Source organism: Atractosteus spatula, chromosome 6, assembly GCF_055471065.1.
Source record: "Atractosteus spatula isolate fAtrSpa1 chromosome 6, fAtrSpa1.hap1, whole genome shotgun sequence".
NCBI lineage: Eukaryota > Metazoa > Chordata > Actinopteri > Semionotiformes > Lepisosteidae > Atractosteus > Atractosteus spatula.
In genome coordinates, this window is record NC_142711.1 from 14328931 (window position 1) to 14355641 (window position 26711).

At 40.7% G+C, this 26711-nt stretch overlaps 1 protein-coding gene across 3 annotated transcripts in view; it reads left to right on the top strand.

The window, feature by feature from the left end:
• The window catches only part of LOC148831859 (nucleolar protein 4-like), a 117061-nt gene extending 92600 nt beyond the window's left edge, over positions 1 to 24461 (top strand). For all 3 annotated transcript variants that reach the window (XM_088919294.1, XM_088919295.1, XM_088919293.1), the window contains 2 exons: positions 3746 to 3926; positions 21400 to 24461. In XM_088919294.1, coding sequence (XP_088775420.1) covers positions 3746 to 3926; positions 21400 to 21596 — 378 coding nt within the window. In that variant the 3' untranslated portion in view covers positions 21597 to 24461. The remainder of the gene's footprint in view (positions 1 to 3745; positions 3927 to 21399) is intronic.
• The last annotated feature ends 2250 nt before the right edge of the window (positions 24462 to 26711 follow it).

Below are 26711 nucleotides of genomic sequence, written 5' to 3' on the forward strand. Positions count from 1 at the left end.
GTGTATTGACCTATTTGTCCCAGTTTCCCAGTTTCTACTCACCTGGGATAAGCAACTTTCTGTTACTGGAAAGATGCATATACTGTACAGTATATATGACTAGAGGTCTGTATAATGTCAGGGGAGGATATTTTAACTTATTTTATGCCACATTTTCTTCTAAGGGCAATCTCCCTCCTTTTTAAAAAAAAAGTATTTCAAACTGCTGAAAAAAATGTGCTCCAATTCAGAATGGTGTCTTGTAATCTTTCCCAGAGAGACCTTGGTATATCCACGGATGTTTGTTTAATTTATTGTGAGATTGGACTGTGCAATTCTATGCCATTGTTGTTATCGAGCATCAAAATACTAGATGCAGTACGACTGTCTTTCTGTCACAGACTTTAAAGATTCATCACAGTGCGATTCCAGCTATATCTGAAACACACTAGGATGCCCTTGTCTGAAAAAGGCATCAAAATTGCTGAGCTAGTCTTACAAATTTATAAACGGTATTAGCTGCCATTGTTTCTGAGCCTTCAAATCTCAGGCAGTTGTATTGATCATATTCTCAAATATGGTACTTCAGAAAACATATTCTGTATATACAGTATGTATATTAAATATATTGTACTGTATGTGCCGACATAATCTATACATTTTTTAGTCCTGCCAGACAAGCTAAATCCAGACTCCCACTCTCTTGTAAGATGTGGTTGGCTGCCTTTCTACAGTACGTTTTTAAAGATGTAGTGCCCCTTATTGCCCGGGAGTGCATTTTCCTGCTGGTGTGGAGCTGAGTGACAGCTCCATTCACTGTACGCGTGGATCTAAGACACCTGCCCAGCGTCTGCAAGTGATTGCGTCTGAGGACAAATCAGGACAGCATTTTAAGAATAGGGATCAATGATTAGCTGTTTTGTGGTCCTGACTGAGCAAATGCCTTAAAAATTAAAACAGCCCTTCGGGAGGTACTACACATACAGTACACATGCATGTGGAAAAAAAACGTTCCATGAATCAGATGAGGAGTATGGAACAAAGCCTTTCTTACTGGGCATGTAAAATATTTACTACTATATGTAGTAAATGTAAATCCATAGTATATGTATGGCTATTATTTACCGGGACATTATCATTTGAAACACTGGTAAACTAAGCAGGTCTCAGATGGGGTCTGTAATTGGAATTGTTAATTTTTTTTAAAAAGTTTAAGGGGCGCTCACTGCTGCTGGTGGTCTCTGAGTTGAGATTGCAGTGAGATGTTTTGTCTCTAATGCTGTAAGTATTGGTGTTTGTTAGCCATGCATTCACGTCCAAAGGTTTAGGACTTTTTGTATCAATATTTCCTGTTTTGGGTGTTCAATGTTACGCTTGAGGAATTAAGTCTGGTTCAGTATTGCTCCAGGCACCACAAGTGCACGCTGGCTGAACCGGATATTTCTGAAACCCTCACAGGCAGAAGCTGACAGAATCTGCGGACACAAGCACAAACCCTCCATTTCTAGAGTTCATTAGGCTAAACACAGTGTTCACTAGGACAAAGACAGTATTCTGTGGCTGCAATGCTGCGCCTAAGCGTTCACAGACTCAAGTGCTGCTTATTAGCAATACATTTTTTGAAGCTCTGCTGGCTGAAAGGCTGTGCGGAGTGTTCATTAGCTGCTGTCCTGTCCTATTCTGGCTATTTGGTCCTACCAGCGGCAGGCAAATTTGCATGAGGGCCTGTCATTTTCATACATTTGCATAATGCGCAGGTTTGAAGAGAAGCCTCTGCTTCATTTCACAGCAGCCTATGCAAAAGATCTGGAGAAACTGCCGCGGTGGCGAGCAGAGTTAAACGCACTGGCGGGAGCCCTGGCCCGTCTATTCTTAGCGTGCGGCGCGTGTTTTGTTTACCCACGGCGTTGTCGTCGGTGCGCGTCACGTACGAGCTGTTGCAGGGGAGCCACGCTGCTGTGTTTCAGTGACTTTTCAGGCCAGCTGGCAGAGGCGCCTGTTCTGGTCTGAGGGTCTTTGTTCTGTCCCAGCTCCTGCAGGGGGGCTGAGCTCTGTTAGCTTTTCCCCTTAATCATTAATTGAATCCTTTTCTAAATGACATGTGGTGAACTGCTCCATTAGGAGTACGTTTACCTGATATTTTTTTTTACGATTATGGTTATAACATAATGCACTTTTTAATCTTATCTGCTTTGAAAGAATACCATGGCCTGGTCTCTCCTTTATCCTTTACTTTTATATAGATTCGACTGCTCATAGTTGAAAAGGAAATGTGACATTATATTATTTTTAAGAAATACCCATTTAATCAGATTCAAAAATGTATGTTAATTCATACCTACAATATGAATGCCACCGAATTCACATCTCTCTATTACACCAGGCTGTGCTTTACAATTTTATGTTTTACAATTAATTCATTTTATTTTACAATTACAATTCTATCTCTTCTGTGTTTTGATCAAAAGAGCATATTACCTGACAGGAGATTCCCGACTCCTGTTCTTTCAGAACTGCTTACAAATTGTCTGTAATCCTTTATGATACAAAGCACTCTCCCATGAACCTCTGTGATTAGTTAAGTAATTTCCTAGCATACTTTTAAGTTCAGTTTAACTTTTCTGTGTATTTGGGAAATGTTTTTGTTATTAGATTGAATACATTTCTCTTAGCATTTAAATTGTTGAAATGTTTGAAAGAAAACATAAAACATAATCCAAAAACATAATCCAGACATTAAATGTTGCATTCATGCTTTTGTGTGTGTGATATTTTTCAGTTGAAATTGTAAATTCTTTAGTGGCGGTTTTTACTTCAGGCCAATTATCACCCCCTACCCCCCGATTTTTACTTTTTTTAATTGTGTACACGCTTTGAAAGCTACAGTAGATTTCAAATAATAAATACATGTCATAAGAACAACAAAACACGTTCTTGATTTCTTTAAAATGCTGATTCCACCGCAGTATGCATTTAGTATCTTTTTCATTAGACATACCTTGAGGACAAGCTTGTAAAATAAAACTGGTTCTGCTTAAGTAAAACATAACATTTCAATTGCAATTCACTGTAGACAGACAGTGACTTCAACATCATCCTTACACTGAGTTCAGATTGCAATAATGACCTCTTTAGATGAACACATTAACAGAATTCCCAACCACTCTCAATTAACACTGATTACAATGAAGCCCCAAGAGCCTATATTTAACACTATCTAGCAACAGTCAGAATTGCAGATATTAATACATACTGTATGAACAGAGCCAAAGGCACATGTACTGTAAAGTATGTGATCATTAGATATACTATAGTAAGACTTTAAGTGTTTTCACAAAAGGGGCCTGTCCAGACTACCCCGTGATAAATTTCTGCTTCAGAAGCTGCGTGAACCAAGAATGAAATCCAAAACATTTGAAAAAATGCAGATGTTTTCCAATGCAAAATGGGTACAATGGAATCTCTATCTCAGGAGGGAAACAGACTGAAATTATTTACTGCAGCCTGCAGAGCAAGTGGGGTTTAAGACGCTAAACGCTGGCATTTCTGTTAGTTGTTTTATTTTAAACGCCTTACAGAACCGTATTTCACCTTGCACGAGACTCCGGAAGAAGCCGGGTACAATACACTACGAAACACTATATGGGATAACCTTCTGTGCCCGTGAATTCAAGATGGGGTCTACTGTCGCTGTGTTCCCGTACCCTGCCAAGGGCCGCGCCGCAATTTACGGTCTCTGACATTTGAATGTTGCTTCTCTTCGCAGGATGAAGCTGCTCCAACCGACAAACACTATAAACAGGAGCCAGCCCAGGTCACTTTCACTGCTTCAGCCGTTCCAACTGCACAGGAGGTGTTGTACATCAACGGTAATGGAACCTACAGTTGCCATAGTTACGGCGGGTTAGGGGGAGGCCTGCTGAACCTCACCGAAGCTGCTAGCAGTGGTGAGTTCAATCTGAGCATCACGTGGCAACCGGCCAGCCGGGGGTTGAACTTTTACACTCTGGGGATTAAGGGCTCCAGTAACCTTAAACCCGAGAGGACGTACTGTACAGAATTCCGGCGGATTTGATGTTGTGAGCAGCGTCTGATCTGTGTGATAAAACAGGGGCTCGGCTTACACATCCGACACTTTATATTTCCTGTCCGGCTCGTTTTCGCAAGCGGGATTAACCTCTAATCGGCAATTATCTGTATTGAAAGGCTGGGCAGTGGAAGCAGTTAACGCGACAGTCAAGGCGGTGACAGATGGCGCGGGGACTGAGCTTGGGAGTGACGGGCCTCTGTAATTAGTCAAGTCTCTTCCACTGCTCCAAACATGAGGGGGAACTTCAGGGATGCCGCGAAAACAGTTCCTAATAAAAATCAAAGATTTACCTGTGTTTATAAGACAGAAGACAGTTTGGTAGAGATGGGTATAGAGAGACATATCCAGAAAAATAAATGTACTAGAAGTTATGGGAGCTTTTTACCCTGAAAATTAGTGACCAGAAGTAGCTAATCCCTTAGTACCATTTCCACCATATGAAAGTACTATAAAGGCAAAGATACATCCAGTCACTTGGTATCAGGTAATCACATTGGTGCAGAACAAAAATGTACTCGGCAAAAGAAAATCTACTCTGTAATACAGAGTATGACAACACGATTCTCAAAAAGCTTTGTACGGGTAAACATATCATAAAATCTAACGTGAGAATATTACAGTACTTTAACAAAAATAAAAGGTGACAAGACACAGCACAGTGCGATACACAGTATAATGGGAGTGAAGAAAAGACGAACTGTTTTCATTCTCCACCCATCTACATACTGTACACTGTTCTGTGTATGACACAGTTGAAAGAGAGTGTAAACCTCCTGCTGTCTGAAGAAGACCTTCTCTCCACTTCGGCCCATGTTACTCTCATACAACGTTACCGGGGGTAAAAAGCTGCTGCAGGGCAAAGTCACAAAGTAACACCAGCCTCAACTTCTGTTTCCGTCTTCAGAGAGAGTCCTAAGTCCACCCACTTTGTTTATTTCCTGGTAGAAAGTACTCCTTCAGGCAAGACCTTCGTGGATTAAAATGTGTCCCAAGTTGGTTGTTTGCTTTTTAAAAAAATCATTTTTAACAACTTTACCGTCTGTTGTGGTTTCTCATAATGTGGCCAGGAACATAATTTAACAGAAACCGTGGAAATCCTCATTTTTCTTTTCTGTAGTAGCAATCCTAGTTCTATTACTGAACGTTTTCCTTGGTAGTATCACACCTACATTTGTATTCAAATTCTGGCATCTGCTCACTGAGTGAATTTGGATTTAGGTCTTTTTTTGACTTTTTGAGGAACATACTGCTTCTTGTGGCTCAATGAGTACAAACAGAACAGGACAGGAGATTCCAGCTTCCACACCAGATCTGCATTGCAATCACCTGCTTGATTATTCATTTCAGTTATTAATCACAAAACCACGAGTGCCACTCCTGTAAAGACCCTACAGTAGAATGAAACTAGAAGGTAGAGTGGGTTGAGGGCCTGATGGAAAGAGCAGAATGTCATTTTTTAAACAGCGAGGTTCTTGTTTCTCTCTTTTATAAAGTTAATGTTTCTTGGAAAAAACGAAACTCACCGTTTCTTCCTGAATGTAAGCTTTTTTTTATCCCTTTTCATGTGTTCAGTTTTTGCTAAAGATACTAAAGACGATTTTAGCTACAGACTGAAGAAACAAGAATTTGGCGGCACCCTGCAGATGAATTTTTACAGTAGAGTTTTGATTTCTCAGGACCGGACACGAATAGGAGCCAGTTTCTTCAGGAACCAAATCATTATCCACCTTCAATCAGCCAATTACCCTTTAGGTTGCTTAAATTAAGCATACCGTGTACACAGTTAGATTTACTTTTCTTATTTCCAATTAGAAACCACTCTTTTCACATGAATTTAAATTAAAAGGAATTTGAGCAGAGAAATGTTGTGTGTGCTGGTGGACTCTGAGGTACAGGATGCTACTGTATGTGGGCAGTAGAGATGGTTCCCAGAATGCCTGATTCATGACCAGTTTTCTCCCAACCACTGAGCCAATGTGCACTCACAGCTAGTTCCCAGGCAGACGGTCTATTTTTTTCCCGCCTATTGACGTTGACTTCTGGATGGGGACTCATGGAAATATCAGGGCTGTAAATGAGACTCTGGGTGTGAGATTGCATATACAAGTGCATCTCAGATGTCACTGTTTTTCGTTGAAATAATCCGGTCATAAGGAAGAGACTCTTTCTCATGCAATGCAACGCTGATGTAGTATGAAAACTGTTACAGAGGATGCACTTGTATTAATGATCATTTTTGATGGAATGTTTTCTTTTTTTATTGAAGGACAAAGTAGACGGTAGAATGTTGCAGAAGGACATACCGTACGGTATATATATATATCTCTGCATCACATAGTTTCATGTCTGATCTGGCTCTTCCATGACATTGAAACAAATCTTAAGGTCCAGTATGTAGCAATCTCATTCTCTTTGAGTGATGTTTAACAATCTCTCCAGCTTGTCCTCCTACTGGCAGTGCCTCCACACTTTATGAGTCACATCCGCACACATTGACAAACCCGTTGAACCCGGGAGGAAAGCGCGCACCTGTACTCTCATTTGACACGGACACAGAAGGGAGTCTGTGGCTGGCTGACATGACACAGCCACAGGAGGAACTTCAGCTTCTTAGGGAACGCCAACACCAGCATGGCTCCGTCTCTGTCAGAGTCTCGATTTATTTCGCATGGTTAGCACTCAAACCAGTAACCTGCCTTTCTCTGCCTTTTGTTTGATTTAATGATCCCTAAGAAAAAGAGGACGGAGCTAATTAATTCTTACTCTGTAGGGCTGTAGAGAAACAGCTGACACGTCTCTGGGAACCATGATTTGTTAGATTGTTAGAGATCACAATTAAAGAGCTGGATGGCATGTGGGAACACAGGATCTAATATCTTATCAAAGGCATTTTATTGACGGGTAATGTTGCTAATTTTCCAAGCAGCGAAAAATTCTTACTGAAATGAAATACTTGAGTTCTTAATTCTTTTCCTACTGCTGGTATGATCGCTGAGAGGAAATGGGTAAAAGAAAAAGTACAGTAATTACATATGAATAAAAGGTCCACAGTGAACCTGTACCTTTAATGTTAAAAAGTAACTGATTTGCTTACACTACATTTCAACACAGATACCGTATTCTCATTGTTAAGATCTCCTGCGATGTCTGGCTTGACTGAGCTGTGCCATTTTGTTTGTATCTCACTAAACAAAACGATAACATATTCTGATCAGGAAATTTACTTCCACATTGCCACTGGCACTTATTATGCTGATATATGTACTAATTTACCTTAGTCACTAAACAGTCGCCTGAAGTTAACTCTGAGTGTCACAATTTTTTCTGCTGCTAAAGGCAGGCACATATATTTATGAGCCAATATGTTTGTTGTCTCTCACTTAATTCTATCATTTGGGATCATATAATCCACCCAGCAGGAATGCGCTGTGCAGTATATTCTTCTAAATTGTGATCTGTGTTGTTAGGTGCTTTGATCTCTATCCTCCAAAGAGCCTGCACACAGCATATGAATGTCTGCATAAGATAAAATAATATGTGATTGACTGCACAGGACCCATCAATAAGGTAATATATAAGGACACTTTTTTAATATATAGCATGAGCAGTTTTTCGAAAAAGTATTACAATAAATGGAATATGATATTAAAAAGGTTCATTTACTGTATATGTACAGTATATTCAGAACTCAGTAAACAACTGTTAATCCTTGTAAAATCACACCAATTTGCTTTCTAAAATGCAGAGTAGCTGGAAAAGGTGAAAGGGGTCTTAATTTCACATTCTGAAGATTGTTTTGTATAAACACTTAGAAATACGAAACTATAATATGAAATACAAAAATTTGATATTACAGTGTGATAAGAATGTAGTACAGCACTCAGTTGTATCTTGTTTTCTTTATTGCTAACATATATAAACCTGTATTCAGAGCCATGATCTTTATGTTAACGCATGTAAGCATCTTGCAGAGATACAGTAGTAGCTGGCAAAGATGAGGTTTTTGCTGCATTATGAATTTCCACATGTTCTCTGACAAACTGTAATTATGCTAACGGATTCCCTTCAGTGGTCAGGTGAAACCCAGGGAAATGTGCTGCTGAGTGACTCTTGCTGGTTGTCCTCTGACCTCATCTTTGCCGGCTTCTATCTCTGCAAGATGCTTACATGCGTTAACCCAAAGATCATGGCTCTGAATACAGGTTTATATATGTTAGCAATAAAGAAAACAAGATACAACTGAGTGCTGTACTACATTCTTATCACACTGTAATACAGAACCATTTCTTTTAAATTGGTTTAATCAAAGGCTGAACAAGTAGCAAACGTTCGACTCCTAGAGTCATAAATCATAAACAGACCCAAAAGTATCATCGATTTTAGCTTCCTCGCACTGGTTGCCTGTGGAATAAAATTCAAAATACTGCTGCTCATGGTTAAGGGCTTGGAGTATCTCTTGATTACATCAGTGAACTGCTAATTCCCTATATTCCGACAGTCCATAACCTTTGTGATCTTTGAACTCTGGTCTCCCTGCATTTCTCAAACCAAGGCTCCCCAGATCTAGGCACTAATATCGTCTCCTTTCCATCATATGGAATGAGATGATATACCTTTGAAAGTACTGTATACAAATTATAATAATAGTCAATGGCACAGTGGTCAGCATTTGCAGCTCTGGTGCCTTGACATGCTATCTGCATGGAGTTTGCATGTTTTCCCTACATTTGCCTGACTTTCCTGCAGGCGTTTCAGTTTTCTTTCCCACAGTCCAAAGACAGAGTGGTACTGTAGGTTAATTGGCCCTGGTGTGATTGCGATTGTCTGTGATGGACTGGCGTCTTGCCCAGAATGTATCCTGCCTTGCGCTCGTTGTTTGCTGGGGTTGACTCTGCCTCCCCTGTGACTGGATAAGGTGGTTAGAAAATGGATGGATGGATGAATGGATGGTTGTCAACACGATAATACTGTGGATAGGATTATAACAGCAAAGACAATTTCATTTCCAGCGGTGAGGAACATTTTCAGATTTCAGCCAAATGTTTGACGTTCCGCACGAATGTTGACAGCTGACACGGGTGACGATTCATGGAGTTTCGTTCCCCTGTAGTCTCCCTTTCCACTCTTCCCAATTTATGCATTCTAGAAAGCAGTTCTGAGGAGAAACGTTTATACAGTTTCCCATGAAGATTCTGTGGTTCGTTTTCTGCGATTAAATGGAGTTCAAATCTCTTTATTCGTCATTTCACTTTTGATTCCAGAGCTAAACTGAATAAGGGAAATTGGCACCGCGATGATGTCGCTGGCTGACCTTCACTGTCAGCTGATTATTTTGTGCAGTCTTCTCAGAACACACCCGCAGCACATTCACACTGGAAACATCTATAGGAATCACCAGGCACAGTTCTGCAGTGGACGGCGTTCCTGTCTCATGGTGCTGTTTCTGCTGTCTATGATTGTATTCTCCCCGTGTTTGCGTGGGTTTGCTCCAGGTGCTCCAGTTTCCTCCCCCAGTCCAAACACATACAGTACAGTACTGGCAGGTTGATTGGCTTCTGGGCTCTGGTGTGAGTATGCTTGTCTGAGTCTGTGTCAGTGTGTGCCCTGCAATGAACTGACGTCCCACCCAGGGTGTACCCTGCCTTGCACCCATTGCTTGCTGGGATAGGCTGCGGCTCCCCCGTGACCCTGAATTACATGAAGTGGATAGAAAATGGAGGGATGGACATCTGTGACATCTGCAGGAATCCTAACTTGCCCATTCTGTTAAGATTACAAATGTAACTTTTGAGGGATAAGTGTTAGGATTCCAGAACGTAACATTTACAACACATCAAAAAAGGGTGACCAAAGTTGTTTCTCTTTCTTCAGAATATTTGTGCTAGTGTAAAGGCAGCTCATTCTGTAATTGCTGTTTTCCCCCTGTATGCAGGGTAATGTACTGTACAGGTCTCTCTGCAGGACATTGTAGTGCTTGTGACTCAGTACCGCAGTCTGACTATGCAGTACAGCAGTTGAAACACACTTATGCTCTGATACTGTAGCTACTGCAGAATTGTGATCCTTGCAGAATTTATAAAAAATATTAAAATAAATGAGGAGGAGCCTGGTATATAAGTGATGGCATTCAAGATTTTGTTTCTGTACTGTTATCCGTTATACATCTTTCAGTACTGTTTCCACAGATACTACAAGTACATAATCATAAACCTTAAACGGGGAAATGTGACCTCTTAGGATAACTGTATTCCACCTGCCTTCTGTTACATCAATGTACAGATTAAGTATAGATTGGACTTTAATTATATCCAGTTGAACTGTTTTCATTGCTCTTTTTTCTAGCAAGTTCTTTTTACACCCATGTGGAGACCCTGAGAAATGGGTTTTACAGTCTTCCTGTGTTTTGAAATCCCCCCCCAGCGTGCTCCACCAAAACAGACAGTCGTCTATGACTGTAATATATGAGAATACTGGAATACCATATACTGGAATATGAGACAGTCGTTGTGTGAGAGCAACCACCACTGGATAAGCTTTGGTTTCTTCTCAGCGGTGTAAGCTGAGAAAAGCAGTGAAGTTGCTCTCAGCTTTCTCACGTTTGTGTTTCCCAAATGTCTGTGATTTGTGTTTCTGCGAGTCCCAGGTACCTGTGCGGCTACGCAGTGGAATTCTGAAATGTAGCTTGGGCTCCTGACTCCCTTAGGAGAGGCCAAACAGAGACACCAGAGAAATGTTACTTGTGTATGGACTGAAATGCAGGACCTGTATGGTGTACTGTATATTATATGTGAATAATTCTGTCAGGATATATTATTCTTATTCTTGACATTCCCATCATAACAACAGTATTAATAACCCAATCATCATCTTGATCGCATGATGTCACCCTTGTCGAAGGGTAATTGTGCTAGTAGTTCTAAGATTACCATTACTTCAATTTTTACTACGAATTATAAAACCTACGATTATTGCATATTTGGTGCCTCTATTCAGCACCTGTATCATTCTTTTTGATACATTATGCTGTTCCAGTATCTAAGTATTAGATAATTATGAAATGCGTAGTGTTATGATCTGTGAAATTTGATTATCTTGTCATAGAGTTAGACCTTTTTGATTCAGTGAGAGACATATATCTGCAGGTCTTGTATTGTTCTAATTTGATACACTGCAATAGTTTTTACTGTCTCCCTCTGTTACATCCAAACATAAAACATTTGCGTGCCTTTTTGTCTGGTTTTGTTTTCTGGTTTGTAATTTGGGAAAATGCAGAGCTCCTCGGAGAGACAGTTTACCACACGAAGACAAGCAGTGTTCTTCTGCTGCCACCAGTGATCACAAGAGCTCAGTGCTGGAGCCTCTCAGGAAGACATTCCTCAGGATTCTGATCTTTAAAGCAAATGTGTGGAACTTCCCCAGAATTTTAAGAATTAACAATACCAAAAAATGGGGAACGTGGATAATAAAAAGGGGAAAAGTCTGACAGAATAAGAGGTTTAAGGAAAAGCATCTGAAAAACCTTTTGTGCTAACGAGGTGAAAGATTCGTTCTTTCCATAAGAGCAATTTCTGGGAGCGAAGACTGCTCTAATGCAATCTCAGCTTATCTGAGCTTCATTAGATTGATTTTTTTTCAACTGTAATTAGATTCACTGGCAAAAGCTGTCTGCAGATTGATAGTAATCGTGAAATTGTCACTAAACTATGCTTCTTTAATTCAAACAAAAAAAATCAAGAAACTACACCAAAGTCAAAGAGGAGTTCCCTGAAACCAGAAATGAAGATATTAAAGCAAGAGGTGCATTTACGAGCTACAGTGTCTCATTGAACAGATTGCTGCCAGAATTCCATACAGATATGAGAATAAAGCTGCAAAACAGAGGAAACATTAGAGCAAGATAAGATCACTTTATTGGCCATATACAGTACAATTTCTTGTATTAGTAATGTGTCTTTTCACAGACCCCAACTTGCTCTCCATGAGACACACAGATAGGGAGAGAAGCCTGGTGTCAGAACGCAGGGTCAGGCATTTATACGGCACCCCTGGAGCAGTTGGGGTTAAGAGCCTTGCTCAGGGGCCAGCGGAGCAGGATTCCTCTGCTGGCCGTGGGATTTGAACCGGCAGACTTCCAGCCACAGAGCCACCGCACCGCCTGATTATAGACCAATACAGCATTTACAGGTATCTTACAATTGGCCATGTTCTGCTGCTCTCACTCTGTTTCAGAATATTAGCACTGCGCTTGTGAGTAACGTAAGACGGTCTGTCACAAAGATGTGAGGCCATTGCTCAGCAGAATACCCCATGAAGGAGTTACACTACTTGAGAAAGATCTCATTAGGTCTCACTAAAGTGTAGTTTGCCCAGCACTGAGTGGTGCCGTCACTAACAACACAAGACAACACTGTATCAGCGAGCTCTCAAATGGTAGCTGTTTGCATTTGTTTAAAAAATCTGCGCAATTAAATTGCAGTAGTTCTAAATGCTTAAATGCTTTGTAGAGCTTTAATTTTCATTTCAGCCTTAGTTTCCTATGACCAAATATGTTGAGATATTTGTAAAGTATGTTTACTATTTTTGCCCTCAGTATGTCCCTTATGCTTTATTTATTTAAAAGATCGGCCATTAGGAATTTGAAAATTATTCTCAGTTTTGACGATGATATTTCCCAGCAATTAAATGGCTCATTAGGGCTCAGTGACCTGAAGACTCACTTTGACTTCAGCGTGTACTGTACATGCAATATCAGAACTTTGAAATAGGTTGCCGCTCTTAAGGAAACTCCTTTAAAAATTGAAAACATAATTTTTTATTGTTACTTTTATTGTTATATGGCCTCTTTGCTTCTTTGCCAGATGAGATTACTGGTTGATTACAGAGATTACGGATGTAAATTACTTTGGATGAACGCTTCTAATGAGTAAATGTATTACATCATGCCCTGCATTGGACTGGTGCCCCATCCAGGTCTGTCCTGCCTTGTGCCCGTTGCTTGATGGGATAGGCTCCGACTCCCCTGCGACTGCTCCGCTCCCCTGGTTAGAAAATGGATGGATGAATGCATTACATCATAACATTCTCCTGGATCACACTGTAAAATACCTGCACTGCCCTTTGTTGGAATGACTGCTGTTCGGCTACCAAGACATAGCCACAACACACAAATCCTGGCTTTTTAAAGCTTGGTCAGGTACTTCAACTTCATGGTCTAGAGTTTCACTGCTACACTGAAGCTGTGTACAGTATGATGAAAGTTGATCCAAGTCAGACACTGGACAAAGGTTAAAAATATCTCGAGATTATCATTTCTATACCTGCATAGATTTGCTCAGTTAAGACCCTTGCTCTGAGGATCTGATACTGATATTGATACACAGATCAGACTGATGCAATGCTTTATTTGCTTACTGTAGGCATCATCTAAGGGACTAGATATGCTTTGATGTGTCCAGAATTATATGATTGTTGTGCTTCCTAATATACCCGGTTGTAACACATACTGTAACTCCCATCCTCTGTAAATTGCATTGATTCCCTGTAAAAAAATTAGAATTGACTAATGTACGGTATAAAGCACCAAGGGGCCTGTCTCCAGATTGTTTTGAGGGTTTATTGTATTTTTACCGTTCAGCTCTTAGTCTGAGAGCCCCTGCCGTAGGACTTACTCCACAGATGATTAGGCTTCACTCATTATGGGATAGAACCTTCTCTTGACCAGAACCCTGCCTGTGGAACTCATTAATTACACCACTACAAGACTCTGCAAGTGTCAGCACTTTCAAACCTTGTATAGAGATCTCTCCTTTGAAGCTTTTAATTAAGTTGCTTTTTGCTCCAGTTGTGTAATGATTTAATAAGCCTTGTATGTTGCTCTGAGTTTGCGTGAAACGTGCTCATAAAAAATAAAATCATACCACAGTTAAAGTGGAAATTCAGCCTTTAAGTGTGAAGTCCAAGAAAAGCAAAACAGTTTCTAAACAAGAAGTATACTCTATGAAGGACCAACACAGCAATACCCTGAATTACCAGGAAAACCCAAACTGAAGTGCGACCTAGAGAAATGAAAGTAATTTATTTGCTAGCATGAGAAATTTGTTGTCTTCACCCTAGTTGTAGACCCTTTTTTTTAATTTCCCCATCTTGATTTACAGCTGTATTTGTTCAAGCTGTGTTTCAAGACAAAGAATTTTATCAGGCTCCCGTGTTGAAGGGCGCAGAGCAGACCCGTGACACAGCCCTGATTAATGCTCCCTTTGTGTTTTGCCATTCTACGGTAACATGATCCACCTGCACACCTGCTCTCCTTGGTCATTTGTTTATGAATCCTTTAAAACTCTCCCTCCATATACTGTTATTGCAGGATTCGGTGCTTTGGTGCCCTGATCTACGCTCTCTACCAAACAACACCGCACTCCCTGTTCTCCAGCTGATCATCTTACTGTAAATAACCAGGACAGACCTTCTCAGCTTTGTGAAGCTCAGATCTGATAACATTTAATACCTGCTGCCTCATGTGCTTTGTTTATTTCTCTTCTTTTGGACTGTAGTACTGTTTTTGACACAGTTGACTATTATCCTCTGATTGCTTGTTTTGAGAGCTTGCTTGGGTATGCCTGCCACTGTCCTTAAGCAGTTCATCTATCGCTCTCAGAGAAAAAGCACTTTGTCTCTTTGTGTGGGTACAGATCTGACACTGGAATAGAGATTCCTTATGCTTTTTGGAACAGTAGTCATTAATGAATGGGTTATGAACAGTGTTGCAATATCTTATGTATCCTCTTACAAGTGTAGCATTTGCAGGGTGTGCTAGGTCACCACCAGCCAGGATCTGGATGTACTACCAGTGAGAGGCCAACAAACTACTTGTCATGCCCTCTGCAGCCAGAGGGCGCTCCTACTCTGTCCTGTCCCTAGTTTCCTGCTTTGCTGTCCTTCCGGTCTCTCTCTCTCCCTGGGCTATATATTTCTGGGTCTTGCACTTTGCCTTGGCTCAGCATTGACGTTCGGATGTCCTGAAACCCGCCTAGCACCAGGTCGCCCCACGTCCGCTACCTGAGGGCATAGGTTTCTATACAGCATTCCCTGAACAGCTGAGCCCGGGCTAACCCCCGTCTTGCTGCTACGCATGGGGTCTTTTTCACTCTCCTGCCATTCCACGGTTCGTCCTTTCCGACATCCGTGACACTACTTCAGTCAATGGTACCAGCCAATACCCCTTAGTGTGGTGATACACCTAGCTATTCCTAGCTTGTTGATTAATTCAATCAGTTCTAGGCATGGGGTACTGAGAAATACTATCCAGTTTCCGAGTAATTATTGCAAAACCACATACTGGAGTACCATTTGGTTTTGGGACCAACACTATGGGGCTAGACCATGGGATTCTTCCATAACCCCCAGTTCTAGCATTTTCCGTCTGGCAGCAGTGATCTTCCTAGTCTCAGGTACTTGATCAGGCTTTAAGCGTACCCTTTTCCCCTGGCTCTCTGGCAATATCGTGCTCAATGACGTGGGCTCGTCCTGATATCTTTGAGAACTTTGCCTTATTTCTAGCCAGAAATTACACCCAGGCCTTTAACAACAATGCCTGTATCCTCCACTAAATGGGGGGGGGGGTTCTCACTAAAGTTAAAAAACCATCACAAAGCCAAGACTGTCTTTCAGGTCCTCTTCAAACAAAAGACACCAAGTTTATCTTTGCCACACCCTTTCCAAGCTGGAGAGGAAATATCTAGGTAACTAATTCCTCACAGCTGGAGCTCATTAAACAGGACACGAGCAAGCCATTTCCTTTAGGCATCTGGGACATGCAGTTCTCCGCCTCACCTACAGAGAGGACACAGAGAAAAACTAGAGATTTTTAAAGAGACCGGGTTATAAAGGGTAGGGGCTTCTCAATACCCCAAGCCCAGAGAATACTCTCTCTATAATCCTGCCCCACATTCCAACACAAACGTTATTGCTCAGACTAGATCAAACCGAATTCAACGGAGTTATGACATGTTTCCCCTGGGGTTTTATTGGATACCTTTCTTCCCAGGTGGTTTTGTACTCTAAAGGTATCTCCAGCACCTCCTGTTTTTATGCCTGCCATTTTCTCTGTCAATGAACAAACATATACCTGCCATTTATTCATATTTAATCATAGATAAGTGACCTATATACCACTCTACTTGTCCTGTACTATAGACATAATGTATATGTACTGTTTATGCATGTAGATACACAAGTACAGTGCACTTTCCACAGCAAAAGTTATTGTACTGTAGGTTTTTGTGCTTTTACTCTTGTTATGCAGTGTGTTTACCCAGTAGTTTCATCATTTGCTTCCCACGTTTTCTCAGTTTGAACCTTTCATTTCCTTCCATCGATGCTTATTTACGATCTGCGAGATTCTGTGCCCTGAGGACTGTTTTGATAAAGGCCTTCCTGAGCTCTATTAAAATGCAAAAGACACCAACAGTCTTTGCATCATCCTCCACATCCCTTCACAAGGAATTGTTAAAAAGCTCACACCTCAAATGGTGGTGCAGACCACTCTTTCTAAGGCTAGTCCTGAAGCTCTCTGCACAAAGGACTGATCTAAAAATCCCAGTGCAGGGAAAATAATGCTTTGCCTAAAATCTGAGCTTGAAAATTGCACCAGCACTTTTCCCCTAGCGGTAGCGCTTTGTCCAGCTACTCAGATCCGTTCCCTTGCCTTTTCACTTCTGTTATCGGTGAACGTAAAGACAGTTACGAAGCAGAGGAGGTGATTTAGCTCATTAAGTGGTAGTTAAGTAGCTACAGTAAATGATCCAAGGATCTCTTCCATCATGAAAGAAGTCAGAGTTCTGGGTTCAACAACGTGGCTGCACAGCTATTTCCATACTCCCACAACCCATTCTTTGGGGTATAACCCATTTCTTTGACATTGCTTCTTTGATATGGGCAACCTTACTTTTTATGTGTAACTGCTAAAGAATATTTTTTGCAAAGCAATGGTTAGCATCGCTGCCTTACAGCCTTGGAAGTTTGGCTTCTATTCCAGACCTGAGGTGCTGTCTGTGTGGAGTTTGCATGTTCTCCCATGGTTTGTGTGGGGTTTTCTCCACACTCTCCAGTTACTTTCCACCTTTCAAAAACATATTGGTAAGTTAATTGGCTTCCGAGAAAACTGCCCCTGGTATGTCTGAGTTTACCTTGCCATGGACTGGCGTCTAGGGTGGACCCTCCCTTGTGCCTGTTGTTTTCCAGGTTTGGATGAAATCAATGAAGCTGAATGATAATGAAGAAAAGGGAAAAAAAAGATGCAGTCTGTAATGAAAATAATAAGGAGGAATAAAAAAGATATACATGTTTTCTTTCCTTCTTTTTTGTAATCTCATAATCACCACTGAGACAATCATTGTACTGGAGTGGTAATCAGCTTGAAAATGGGCTTTGCTGGCAACACAAACATGATGTGCAGTCAGACTCACCTCATTCGTCTGGTAATATCTTCCATGTCCAAATCAATTTTTAACATCTATTCCTGGGACTACTGCTGGAGCAGGTAGAAGGTTCGAAACAGTGCAAGCTCTAGAATTTAGAATAATGTTGCCTATGTGTATGTGACGTAGCATCCCGAAGTTTTAAGCCAAAGATTGTGATGAACATGGACGGTCCCCTGGTGCATTCATTGCTGCAGAGCCCTGGTATTCTTTTCTTCTGTGTGTTCACAGAATCACTGATCACAGAGTGCGAGATTCTCCAAGCAGGTACGACTGTATTGTGGTCTGAGAAATATAGCTCACCATATTTTGGAAGCCGCGGACATTGTTGTATCCCGTGGTTACCAGATTCACGTGTTGCTGTAGATCCACGCGTGTCTTTCTCTGCGGACGCGTGCATGACGCTTGTCGTTTCAGATTTGAAAAAAGCAGACACCATTTCTAGTACTTTCATTGTCTAAATGAAGAGCAGATACGATAAAGCAAACATGTGGGAGTGCAAAGAAACCCACAGACTTAAGGTCATGTCTGTCTCCTGCAAATCTAAAGAATACCGGTGTGAATATTTTGGGTGTGAAATACACATAGGGTTTAGTATTTCAGGGTGTACAGAAAATGCAGAATTCTGGTAGCAGCTATCAAAACAACACTACACATCTTTACACCTGTGGAATACTCAATACACCAAAGGCATACTGTCAACCACCTTTTTTACACTTCAGTTAAAGTATTACATTTTCATTTTTTTGGGGGGGGCCAAGCAGCAGATGTTGTCTGTGAACAGTAAAGCCTGTGTAGTCTGAACATATGGAGGCCAAGTCGCGCTCTCCTGGACCAAAACAAAGTGTTGTTGTAGCAGCAGCACTTACCTTATCCTACAAATGATTACAGCTGTATTTGTGACGCACCATGCGGTGGGGATATGAAAACAGGAATGTAGATATGACAGGGTGAAACAAACACCAGGTAGCCATAAGGTAAAGAGAAACGTGCTCCCTTATTTACAGTGCCGGAGAACAACATCCACACAAACCAAACAAAAACGACAAAAGCCCAAGCTCCAGTTTGAGCTGTTAACTAGACTTCTTCAAGTCCCTTTCTATCAGTGTTACTGACAGCCACAGCTCAAACTTCAGTCTCACTCTGAGACTTTTCACCTCACTTCCAACCCTAAAAAACTGACAGGTTCCTTAGTTCCTCTGTCCCTCAGTCTTTCTTCTCCCTTCCCTCTCGTGAACATGCCCTGTATTTCCTGCTTTTAAGTTGTCACTGTTACATTATGTTGTATTACATCTTACATTATTACATTTTTTCTCTTTTCTGCCCGTTTGATACAATACTGCCAGTTTTCTCAAGTGTAGTACAGTACATGCAGTCCAGTAGCACGTGACAGCCAATACAGAGCAGATGAACAGATTGATGCGTATTATGAATTGTGAAGATAAAGGCTATTTGGAAACCCAAAATTCTGTTTCTTGGGTAGCAGTATGGGATAACTCCACCTCAGTACTTCATTCTCTGCAGTATGAGGTTACTTTAATACTGTAGTTATCAAATTATGTACAAACAGAATTGTGCTCTTGAGTAATAGTGTACATCCGTCAAATTCCTAAATCAGAGAAAAAAGACGTTTTATTTTCACTAATTCATGTTAGTGCAACTTTTACTGTATACCTAACTACCAAACGGGCAGGCTTAAATTATCCTCACGGGGGATGAATAAAGTGTTTTGAACTGAACTGAAACAACTTCTGTTGTTTTTCATTTGCTTATTTTAAAGACACGTGGCAAAAAAAAAGCAGCAGCTGAGCATTTTGTATTTCTTTAAAAAGTTCATTTTCAAAGTAAAATCTTTATTTACAATAGTTCCTTAGACAAAATGTATTCCAAAATGAAGTAATAAAATAATAGACTGACATCTAAATTTAGTACTGTTACATCCCTACATTTAGTATGCTTATTGTACATATTACAGTATATGTCTATAAAACAGATTCCTTACCTTGCATTGTCTAAATCTGGATGAATACAGCATACACGATAACGATATTTGGCATCACTTATATAGCGCCTTTTCTGGACACTCCACTCAAAGCATTTTACAGGTAATGGGGACTCCCCTCCACCACCAGTGTGCAGTCCCTCCTGGATGATGCGACGGCAGCCATAGTGCACCAGTACACTCACCACACACCAGCTCTCAGTGGGGAGGAGAGCAGAGGGATGTCCATGCTTCTCGTGAACAGTTATTAACAGTTTTGGGACACTTTTGACATGAGTAGAAAACATCTGTTTACAGAACATCCACTCACTAGGCGCTGCATTTATTTACAGCAATGACTCTGCACGGCTTTCAAAACACCAAGAACATGATTCACTTTCCACTTTTACCAAGTTGAATTCATTCATCGCTCTTCCCTGCTTCAGGAACTGCAAATTTTATTTGGCAGATGCAACAGTGCACATTTCTTTGCTGCAATATAATAAAAAAAAGATAAGATCAGATCGCTTTATTGGCCATATACAATTTCTTGTATTAGGAATGTATCTTTTTTTGCATACCCCAGCTTGCTCTCCATGAGACACACAGACAGGGAGAGAAGCTTGGGGTCAGAGCGCAGGGTCAGCCATTATACAGCGCCCCTGGAGCAGCTGGGGTGAAGGGCCTTGCTCAGGGGCCCAACAGAGTAGGATTCCTCTGCCAGCCGTGGGATACAAACCAGCAACCTTCTAGCCACAGGCGCAGATCCTTAGCCACAGAGCCACCGCACCTCTTCAAAAGAGTGGACTCTTCGACGATGAGAAGCCAAATGGATTGAATTTTCCAAAACTGGATTATGTAACATTAATGGACACTTCTGGGACAGCCTTTGGCTTTCAAAAAAGAGGTCTTCGGCTGCCTTTGATTACCCATTCACAGTTTGTTTTGATCTGTTACGGGATTACATATCTGGCCGCCAACACACCTACTGCGTGGTGTAGGTCTGCGTAGCACACAGTCAGAAAAAGAGCAGAAGGGTGTCTGGGATTTCTACAATATCTCACGCTTCTATGAAGAAGCTTGACTTGGTATGATGCATGAGTGGGATGTGTTTACAGCCAGGACTTTATAGACCTCTGTTCTGGTTTAATCATCTTTTGCACAGAAGAGAATCAGCTCGGGTATTGAGGTCTAGTGGTACAACAAATGCCAATACGCGCATTCCCACAGATTCCACAGGCCGATTGTGCTTGACTGGATGCTAATCTATTTCCAGTCACGCAAAATCAGTCTGGGGCAATTCTGATCAAACCCATCCGGTGTATCATACTTGATATTGGAGATGCTGCTAAGTACACTGAGGTTTGCCAAAGACACAGCTTACTTGAAATGCAGAGAGTGAAATGAAAGGACAGAATGCTGCCTAAAATGATTAGATGAACAGCGGGAAGGAATAGATCATAACAATTTAATTAACAGATTGCATTGTTGAATTCGCACATTCAGGTTTTGGAGGAACTGGGCCTCACACAGTCATTTCCCCTTCGAATATGTGGAATTAAAAAAACATTTCTTGCTTATCGTGATTCGGAGACGGGGGTTGTACAGTATGTCCTTTTTTTCCCTCTTTCTTAAAGTACCCTGCAGGCCCTAGTCTCTTATATGTTTGCCATTATTTCCTCCTGCTGCCAATAAAGACTAAATGAACCTACAGTACAGTCCTCAAAAACGTTAGAAAACATCTCTCAGCTAGGTAATGCACTGTTTATTTGCGTGTCGTTGTATACTCCCTTCTTCAAATCAGCACTGGCACATAGTGTGATTTCATCAATTTAGGCGCTTCCTAAATTAAATGTACTTTCTTCTTCTCCCAGGACCTACTGATCTCAGCATGAAGAGGCAGTTAGCTCCGGGCTCGGGCTCCTCCAGCGGCGGCGCCGGTTCACGGCCCCAGCTCAACTTCACGGAGATCAACGCCGTCCGGCAGCTGATCGCCGGCTACCGGGAGTCCGCCGCCTTCCTCCTGCGCTCAGCGGACGAGCTGGAAAGCCTGATCCTGCAACAGAACTGACCTCCGACGGCTAAATCCGTTTCCCTCTGGCCGACCACGGGTTGCGCTTTAAGTTTCCGATTGTCAAAGTCGTTCGCTCGACTCGCCGCGGCGACGCCGTTCCGAAACGCTGGGCTCGGTGACGTCATCAGGTACGGTAACTTATCGCTTAGTCGCTTCTGTTTTCGGATTTCCGCCCTGTTAACAAAAGTACCTGCTCGATAAGTGATGCAAGTGATTAATTTTTTTTTTTCGTTGTTGTTGTCATGTGTGGGGTTGTGGTTGGGTCGGTGGTGGTGGGGAGTTTTGAACAGAAAATGTGAAATAAGGTCTGATATGCACATGCAATATTATTGAAGGGTGCTACTGACTGTTTTCTTAAGTGTACCTTTTATAAATACAGTGTTTTATTGCGTTAATGTATAGTAGTGAATATGTGGGACCAACTTTGTGAAAAACGGTTGTTTACTTAACCCTCTAGGGGACCATTAATTTCAGATATTGCAGCCATTGTACCGCCGTGTGACTTTTGACCTGTTTTTAAGACTAAAATAAAAGGGGGAAGATCACATTAAAGACAAACGAAGCTCTGGAGGAGGCTAAAAGCCTTTCTAATTACACATCGCCGCAAAAGCGTAAAACACTTCTTAAAAAGAATATTAACCTTGTGTACAGAAAAGATTCACCAAGCCAGTCCCTCCGTTTCAGAGATTGCTCGGAGTTTCTTACAATTCTTTTTGTTTTTAATTTAGATCACGTATTTATGTAAGGGATAGTCTTGCAACACTTATGAACATCACCATTTTTTTCCCCGCATTTACGAATAGCAAGATGCCGCTTTCAAGAGTTTAAAATATCTAGCATTGAAATGCACCAGCCGTCTGTGATGACATTTTTTGGTGCGTCAGTGCCTATGCTAGAGGACTGAGCTGGTAGATTTCATCCTGGGCGCTCTAGTCCTAGTGTGTTTTGTTTTCTTTTTAAAAATATTATTCAGCTAAATTAATATTTCCCGTGACGCCATTCTTACAGTATCTCTTTGTATCCCAGAGGATACTGTAACTACAGTACTTTGTCATCTACCTTTAAATTCTGGATAAGCCTTATTGCGAATATCTCCATAGTTCCGCTGTTAAAGGTACGATGGTCCATCTTTAATGTTGACACACCGTTCCTTCAGTTTTCTTACTGCCAGAATATAGGCTCCGCCAGAGCTTTGACTCAGCAGAATCCAGTCGTGTAAAACAATCATTAACAGCCACAACGGGGGAAAAAAAAAACGTTCCCACTGGGTTTTGACTGAAGTGTTGTCTTGAGCCATTTCTATAAAATGAATCCAATTTCGAGAAAATGTACTGCTTTGGAATTGACCTATAACAAAATAAATGTCATTACTTCATTTCTTCCTGGAACCTTTTGAAGAGAAGGCACATTTCTTTTTCCAGAATGTGTGGGTGTTCTTTCTGTGAGGTGAATGTCGATATATTTAATTACAAGTTCAAGAATAAAGCAGAAACACAAAAAAGGCAGCGTCGGAATTTGTGATGTTTACTATATATCAAAAGTGAAATATCAGGATTATAGGATTCAAGTTTAATTTAGTTCAAGTCCCCCCCCCCCCCCTCCAGTCAGTGTATTTTGTACTGATAAGTATATTAGTGGAGATCTTTTATTTCCAGAAAGAGAAATAGATGAAGATGTACTGTAAATGGAATTGAACAGGGGAAGGTCTCGGAACATCACATTGAAAAGAATGTGTCAAGCCATCGAGAAATGGGAAAAGGGGGTAAAATTTGCTCTCCAGTAGAACATATTACAGTAAATACTGTATAGCCAACAGATGCAATATCGTGGCTCTGCTCTAAATGTTGTGCGGATAGTCTTAATGATGAAAAATGCAAATTCTTGTACTGAAGGTAAGTGTACTGTGTGAAACAGCCCCTCAGCATCTGCACAAGACTATTATTTTTCCTTATCAATCACTGCGGTAGTAAGGCACTATCCAGAGGTACACACACCTGTGAAGGTTTTGTGTAAGACATATCAAAGCGAAGCCATGGTTTTTGTCAGTTTTTCTTTTCCTGACAGGCATAGTACACGAGCTTGCTCTGTGATTGCTGCAGCTTGGTTTTTTTAAAAATATTTTTTGTTTTCCTATTTTTGGCATTTTTTTTTCCTGTTTATTTTCCTGTGGGATGTATTATATTGAATGTTGCAAGGTTGCATTTGACAATCTGAAATCTTTGCACTCTTCTGTACATTTTTCAATTACAAACTGCAATTGAACCGAGGCTGTTTAATGCTTCTTAAGTAATTTATATATAGTTTCCATGCTAAATTCGGTACAAACCTGTTGCAACTGGATGCAGTTCTCACAGTTTTTGTAGATGTACTTTATGGGCTGTAACATATTTTTATACTGTTGGGTATATAAATATTATTGATGTTTGGTTTGAGTTCAGTAGAAAGATTTATTATATGTTGTGAAAGTATTTTTGTTCAGCTTTTTGTGATGGAAAATTGACCTTTAAAAAACTAATTTTTACAGTGATGTTGCTTAACAGATTGTTTCTACGTGCGTATTGAAATTTGCCTTATTACATGTTGAATCCAGTTTAATTTTTTTGTAAAAACAAAACCTGTTATGATGGCAATTGATATAAATATAAATATTGTTGTTTCTGTTTAATGATATCTGACTATGATTGTGACAAAGTAATGTGCACTTTCTATTGTATTTGTGGACACCTTCATGCATTTTCTAGTGTTTCTTACATTTGTTGTTTAAAGTAAACTAAATGAGAAACTTTGTGATACTGTTGGTGAAAATGTGAAAAGTAAAATGAGATACATGTTGTTGAATTTTCAATAAATATTTAAAAAACCCTGGTTCTTGAATGCATGTTTCGAGGTGTTTTGCAGGAAGCTGACTAAAATGAAAAGATTAACAGAAAGCATTTTTCAATTCGATAGTAGATTCTGAGACTCTTAGATTTCCCTTAGCTGATAAGTTGCTTCACTTACTGTGGTTACAATTTATTATTTTGAATTAAAAGTCCTGAGCGCTGGCAAGCGGTTTCTTTTTTTAGTAAAAACGTAGAGATGCCGCTCTCCCAGTTAAGTTGTTTACAAATGATGGTTTTACAGATTCTAGGAAGAGGTCAAGCCCGGCTCTCACCCACTTCCACTCTCCTGCGCATACTGTAAATACCTCAACAACAAAACCCCCACTTGGACAGCTTCTCTCACACCCCTCTCTCTACCCTTGGCGTTGCTCCCTGGCTCATTCCTCCTGAAACAAAGGGGTGGGACAGCTTCATTCCTACGGCCAGGCGAGTTAAGGCAATTAAACAAATAATCCTAATTTAAACTCTACTGTACTCTGCATTAATTAGGATTAGGGCCAAACTAATGTATACATACTGTATGCACGAGATTCTCTTTGGTAAGTACACACACTTCAGAGTTTGGGAGAACAGACAGATCTAAGTGTGTTCATGGGGAGGTGATAAAAGTAACTTGCTGGTGCCCTAAATAGAGTGAAGAATAACATTCTGGAGCAGATGTCTGTCTTAACTCTTTATTCTGAGGAGGTGGAGATTCATAACAAAGGGCTTGACTCTCACTGCAGTTATAAATTCCGAGCTCTTCCTGTAATGACTCAGCTTGCCAGGAATTCAATTGCAGGAGCTCAGTATTTTCCGAATGCTGGCCGAGTTTGCTGCAAAGAAGTGAGAAATGGCTGACCGGGAGACTACAGACTGGATCAGGAGACAGGGCAGGAACAGGCAGGGAAGAACATCCAGATTCCTGCAAGCTTTTGCTCTTTGGGTCTTGGGTTTCAAGTCACAGGGACTGGGGTTTCTGGTTATTCTGGTTTGCCGGTAGCGCGTCTTAAAGTTAGGGCTGAGCACAGCAGGAGCTCAGTAACTCAATGTCAGAGCACCTTTCTTGTGGCGTTTCTGGAATGAAATAGGGGATTTGAATTGATTAATTCATGAGATGACTGGGTGCTGGCTTGGCAGGGGGAAGGTGGAACTGAAAGGTGGCCTGAGCGTGTTTGAATCGGAGCCCCAGGAGACAGGCGCTCACTCGTGGGAAAGCTGGAGTCTCTCATGGTGGCCTGGGCCGCGAGCTGCTCAGACTCTCGGATCACAGACTACCCAGTTAAGTGGACATGAGTTATGAGCATCGAAGTCATGAGACTGATGATCACTTTGGATTTTAATACATTTAAGACCGATTTCCTTAAATCACAGCCTTCAAAACGTTCTCTTGTTGCCTAACTAATTGTTTTGAATTGGGTATGTACTCAATGGCCTAAAATTAACTTGTGAAGCTAATCTATGTCTTAACTATATATGGAGTTGCACAAGAATCCTGTATAGATGTACAAGAATGTCTCTGTGTAAATGAGGCTCTAGTTCTGTGTAAACAATGTCATTATTTAAATTGCTGAGATAATGGATGCAGTCACTGAAAGTAATTGCATAATTACTTCATCCATGAACTGACAACTTCATTATTAAAAATTTATGACATTCAGGGATATAATGACATTTACTTTATCTCCACTTATCAATGACAATTATGCGTGTTAAAAGAATACACAGAAACGGTGAAGTATTCTCTTAGATACTTGAATCTGTATGGATGCTCAAACAGAGATTGTGACCTCAGTCTTATAATTCCAGAACTGAATTTGTATGTCTGCTGTTCAGTCACAGACAAGGATGGACTATTTTACAGCAACCATTGTAAAAAAGATGTTGGATTTTTTTAGAAAATTAAATTCTAAGCACTTGTATTCCAGGGTTTACGAATAAAGGATTTAGATCATTTTCATTTCCTGTTTAATAATTTAAAATTAAGTTCCATCTTTAAAAATATGTAAATACATCAAAGCAAGCCTACATGTATATTGCTTGTACTGTATATACCACCACCTTTTTATGTGTTTCAGATTCCTGTATCTGCTTTCCTTTTTTTCTTTTAAGAGAAAAGAAAATTCCTACAGTAAATCATAAACAAAAAGATCAGTGATAGAGTGTTTTAATTCTGTTTGTTTATGAGACATTTGGCAAAAGGTTCCTTTTCTTCATTTTCGAAAAAACAAATGATGATGATAGGAAATTG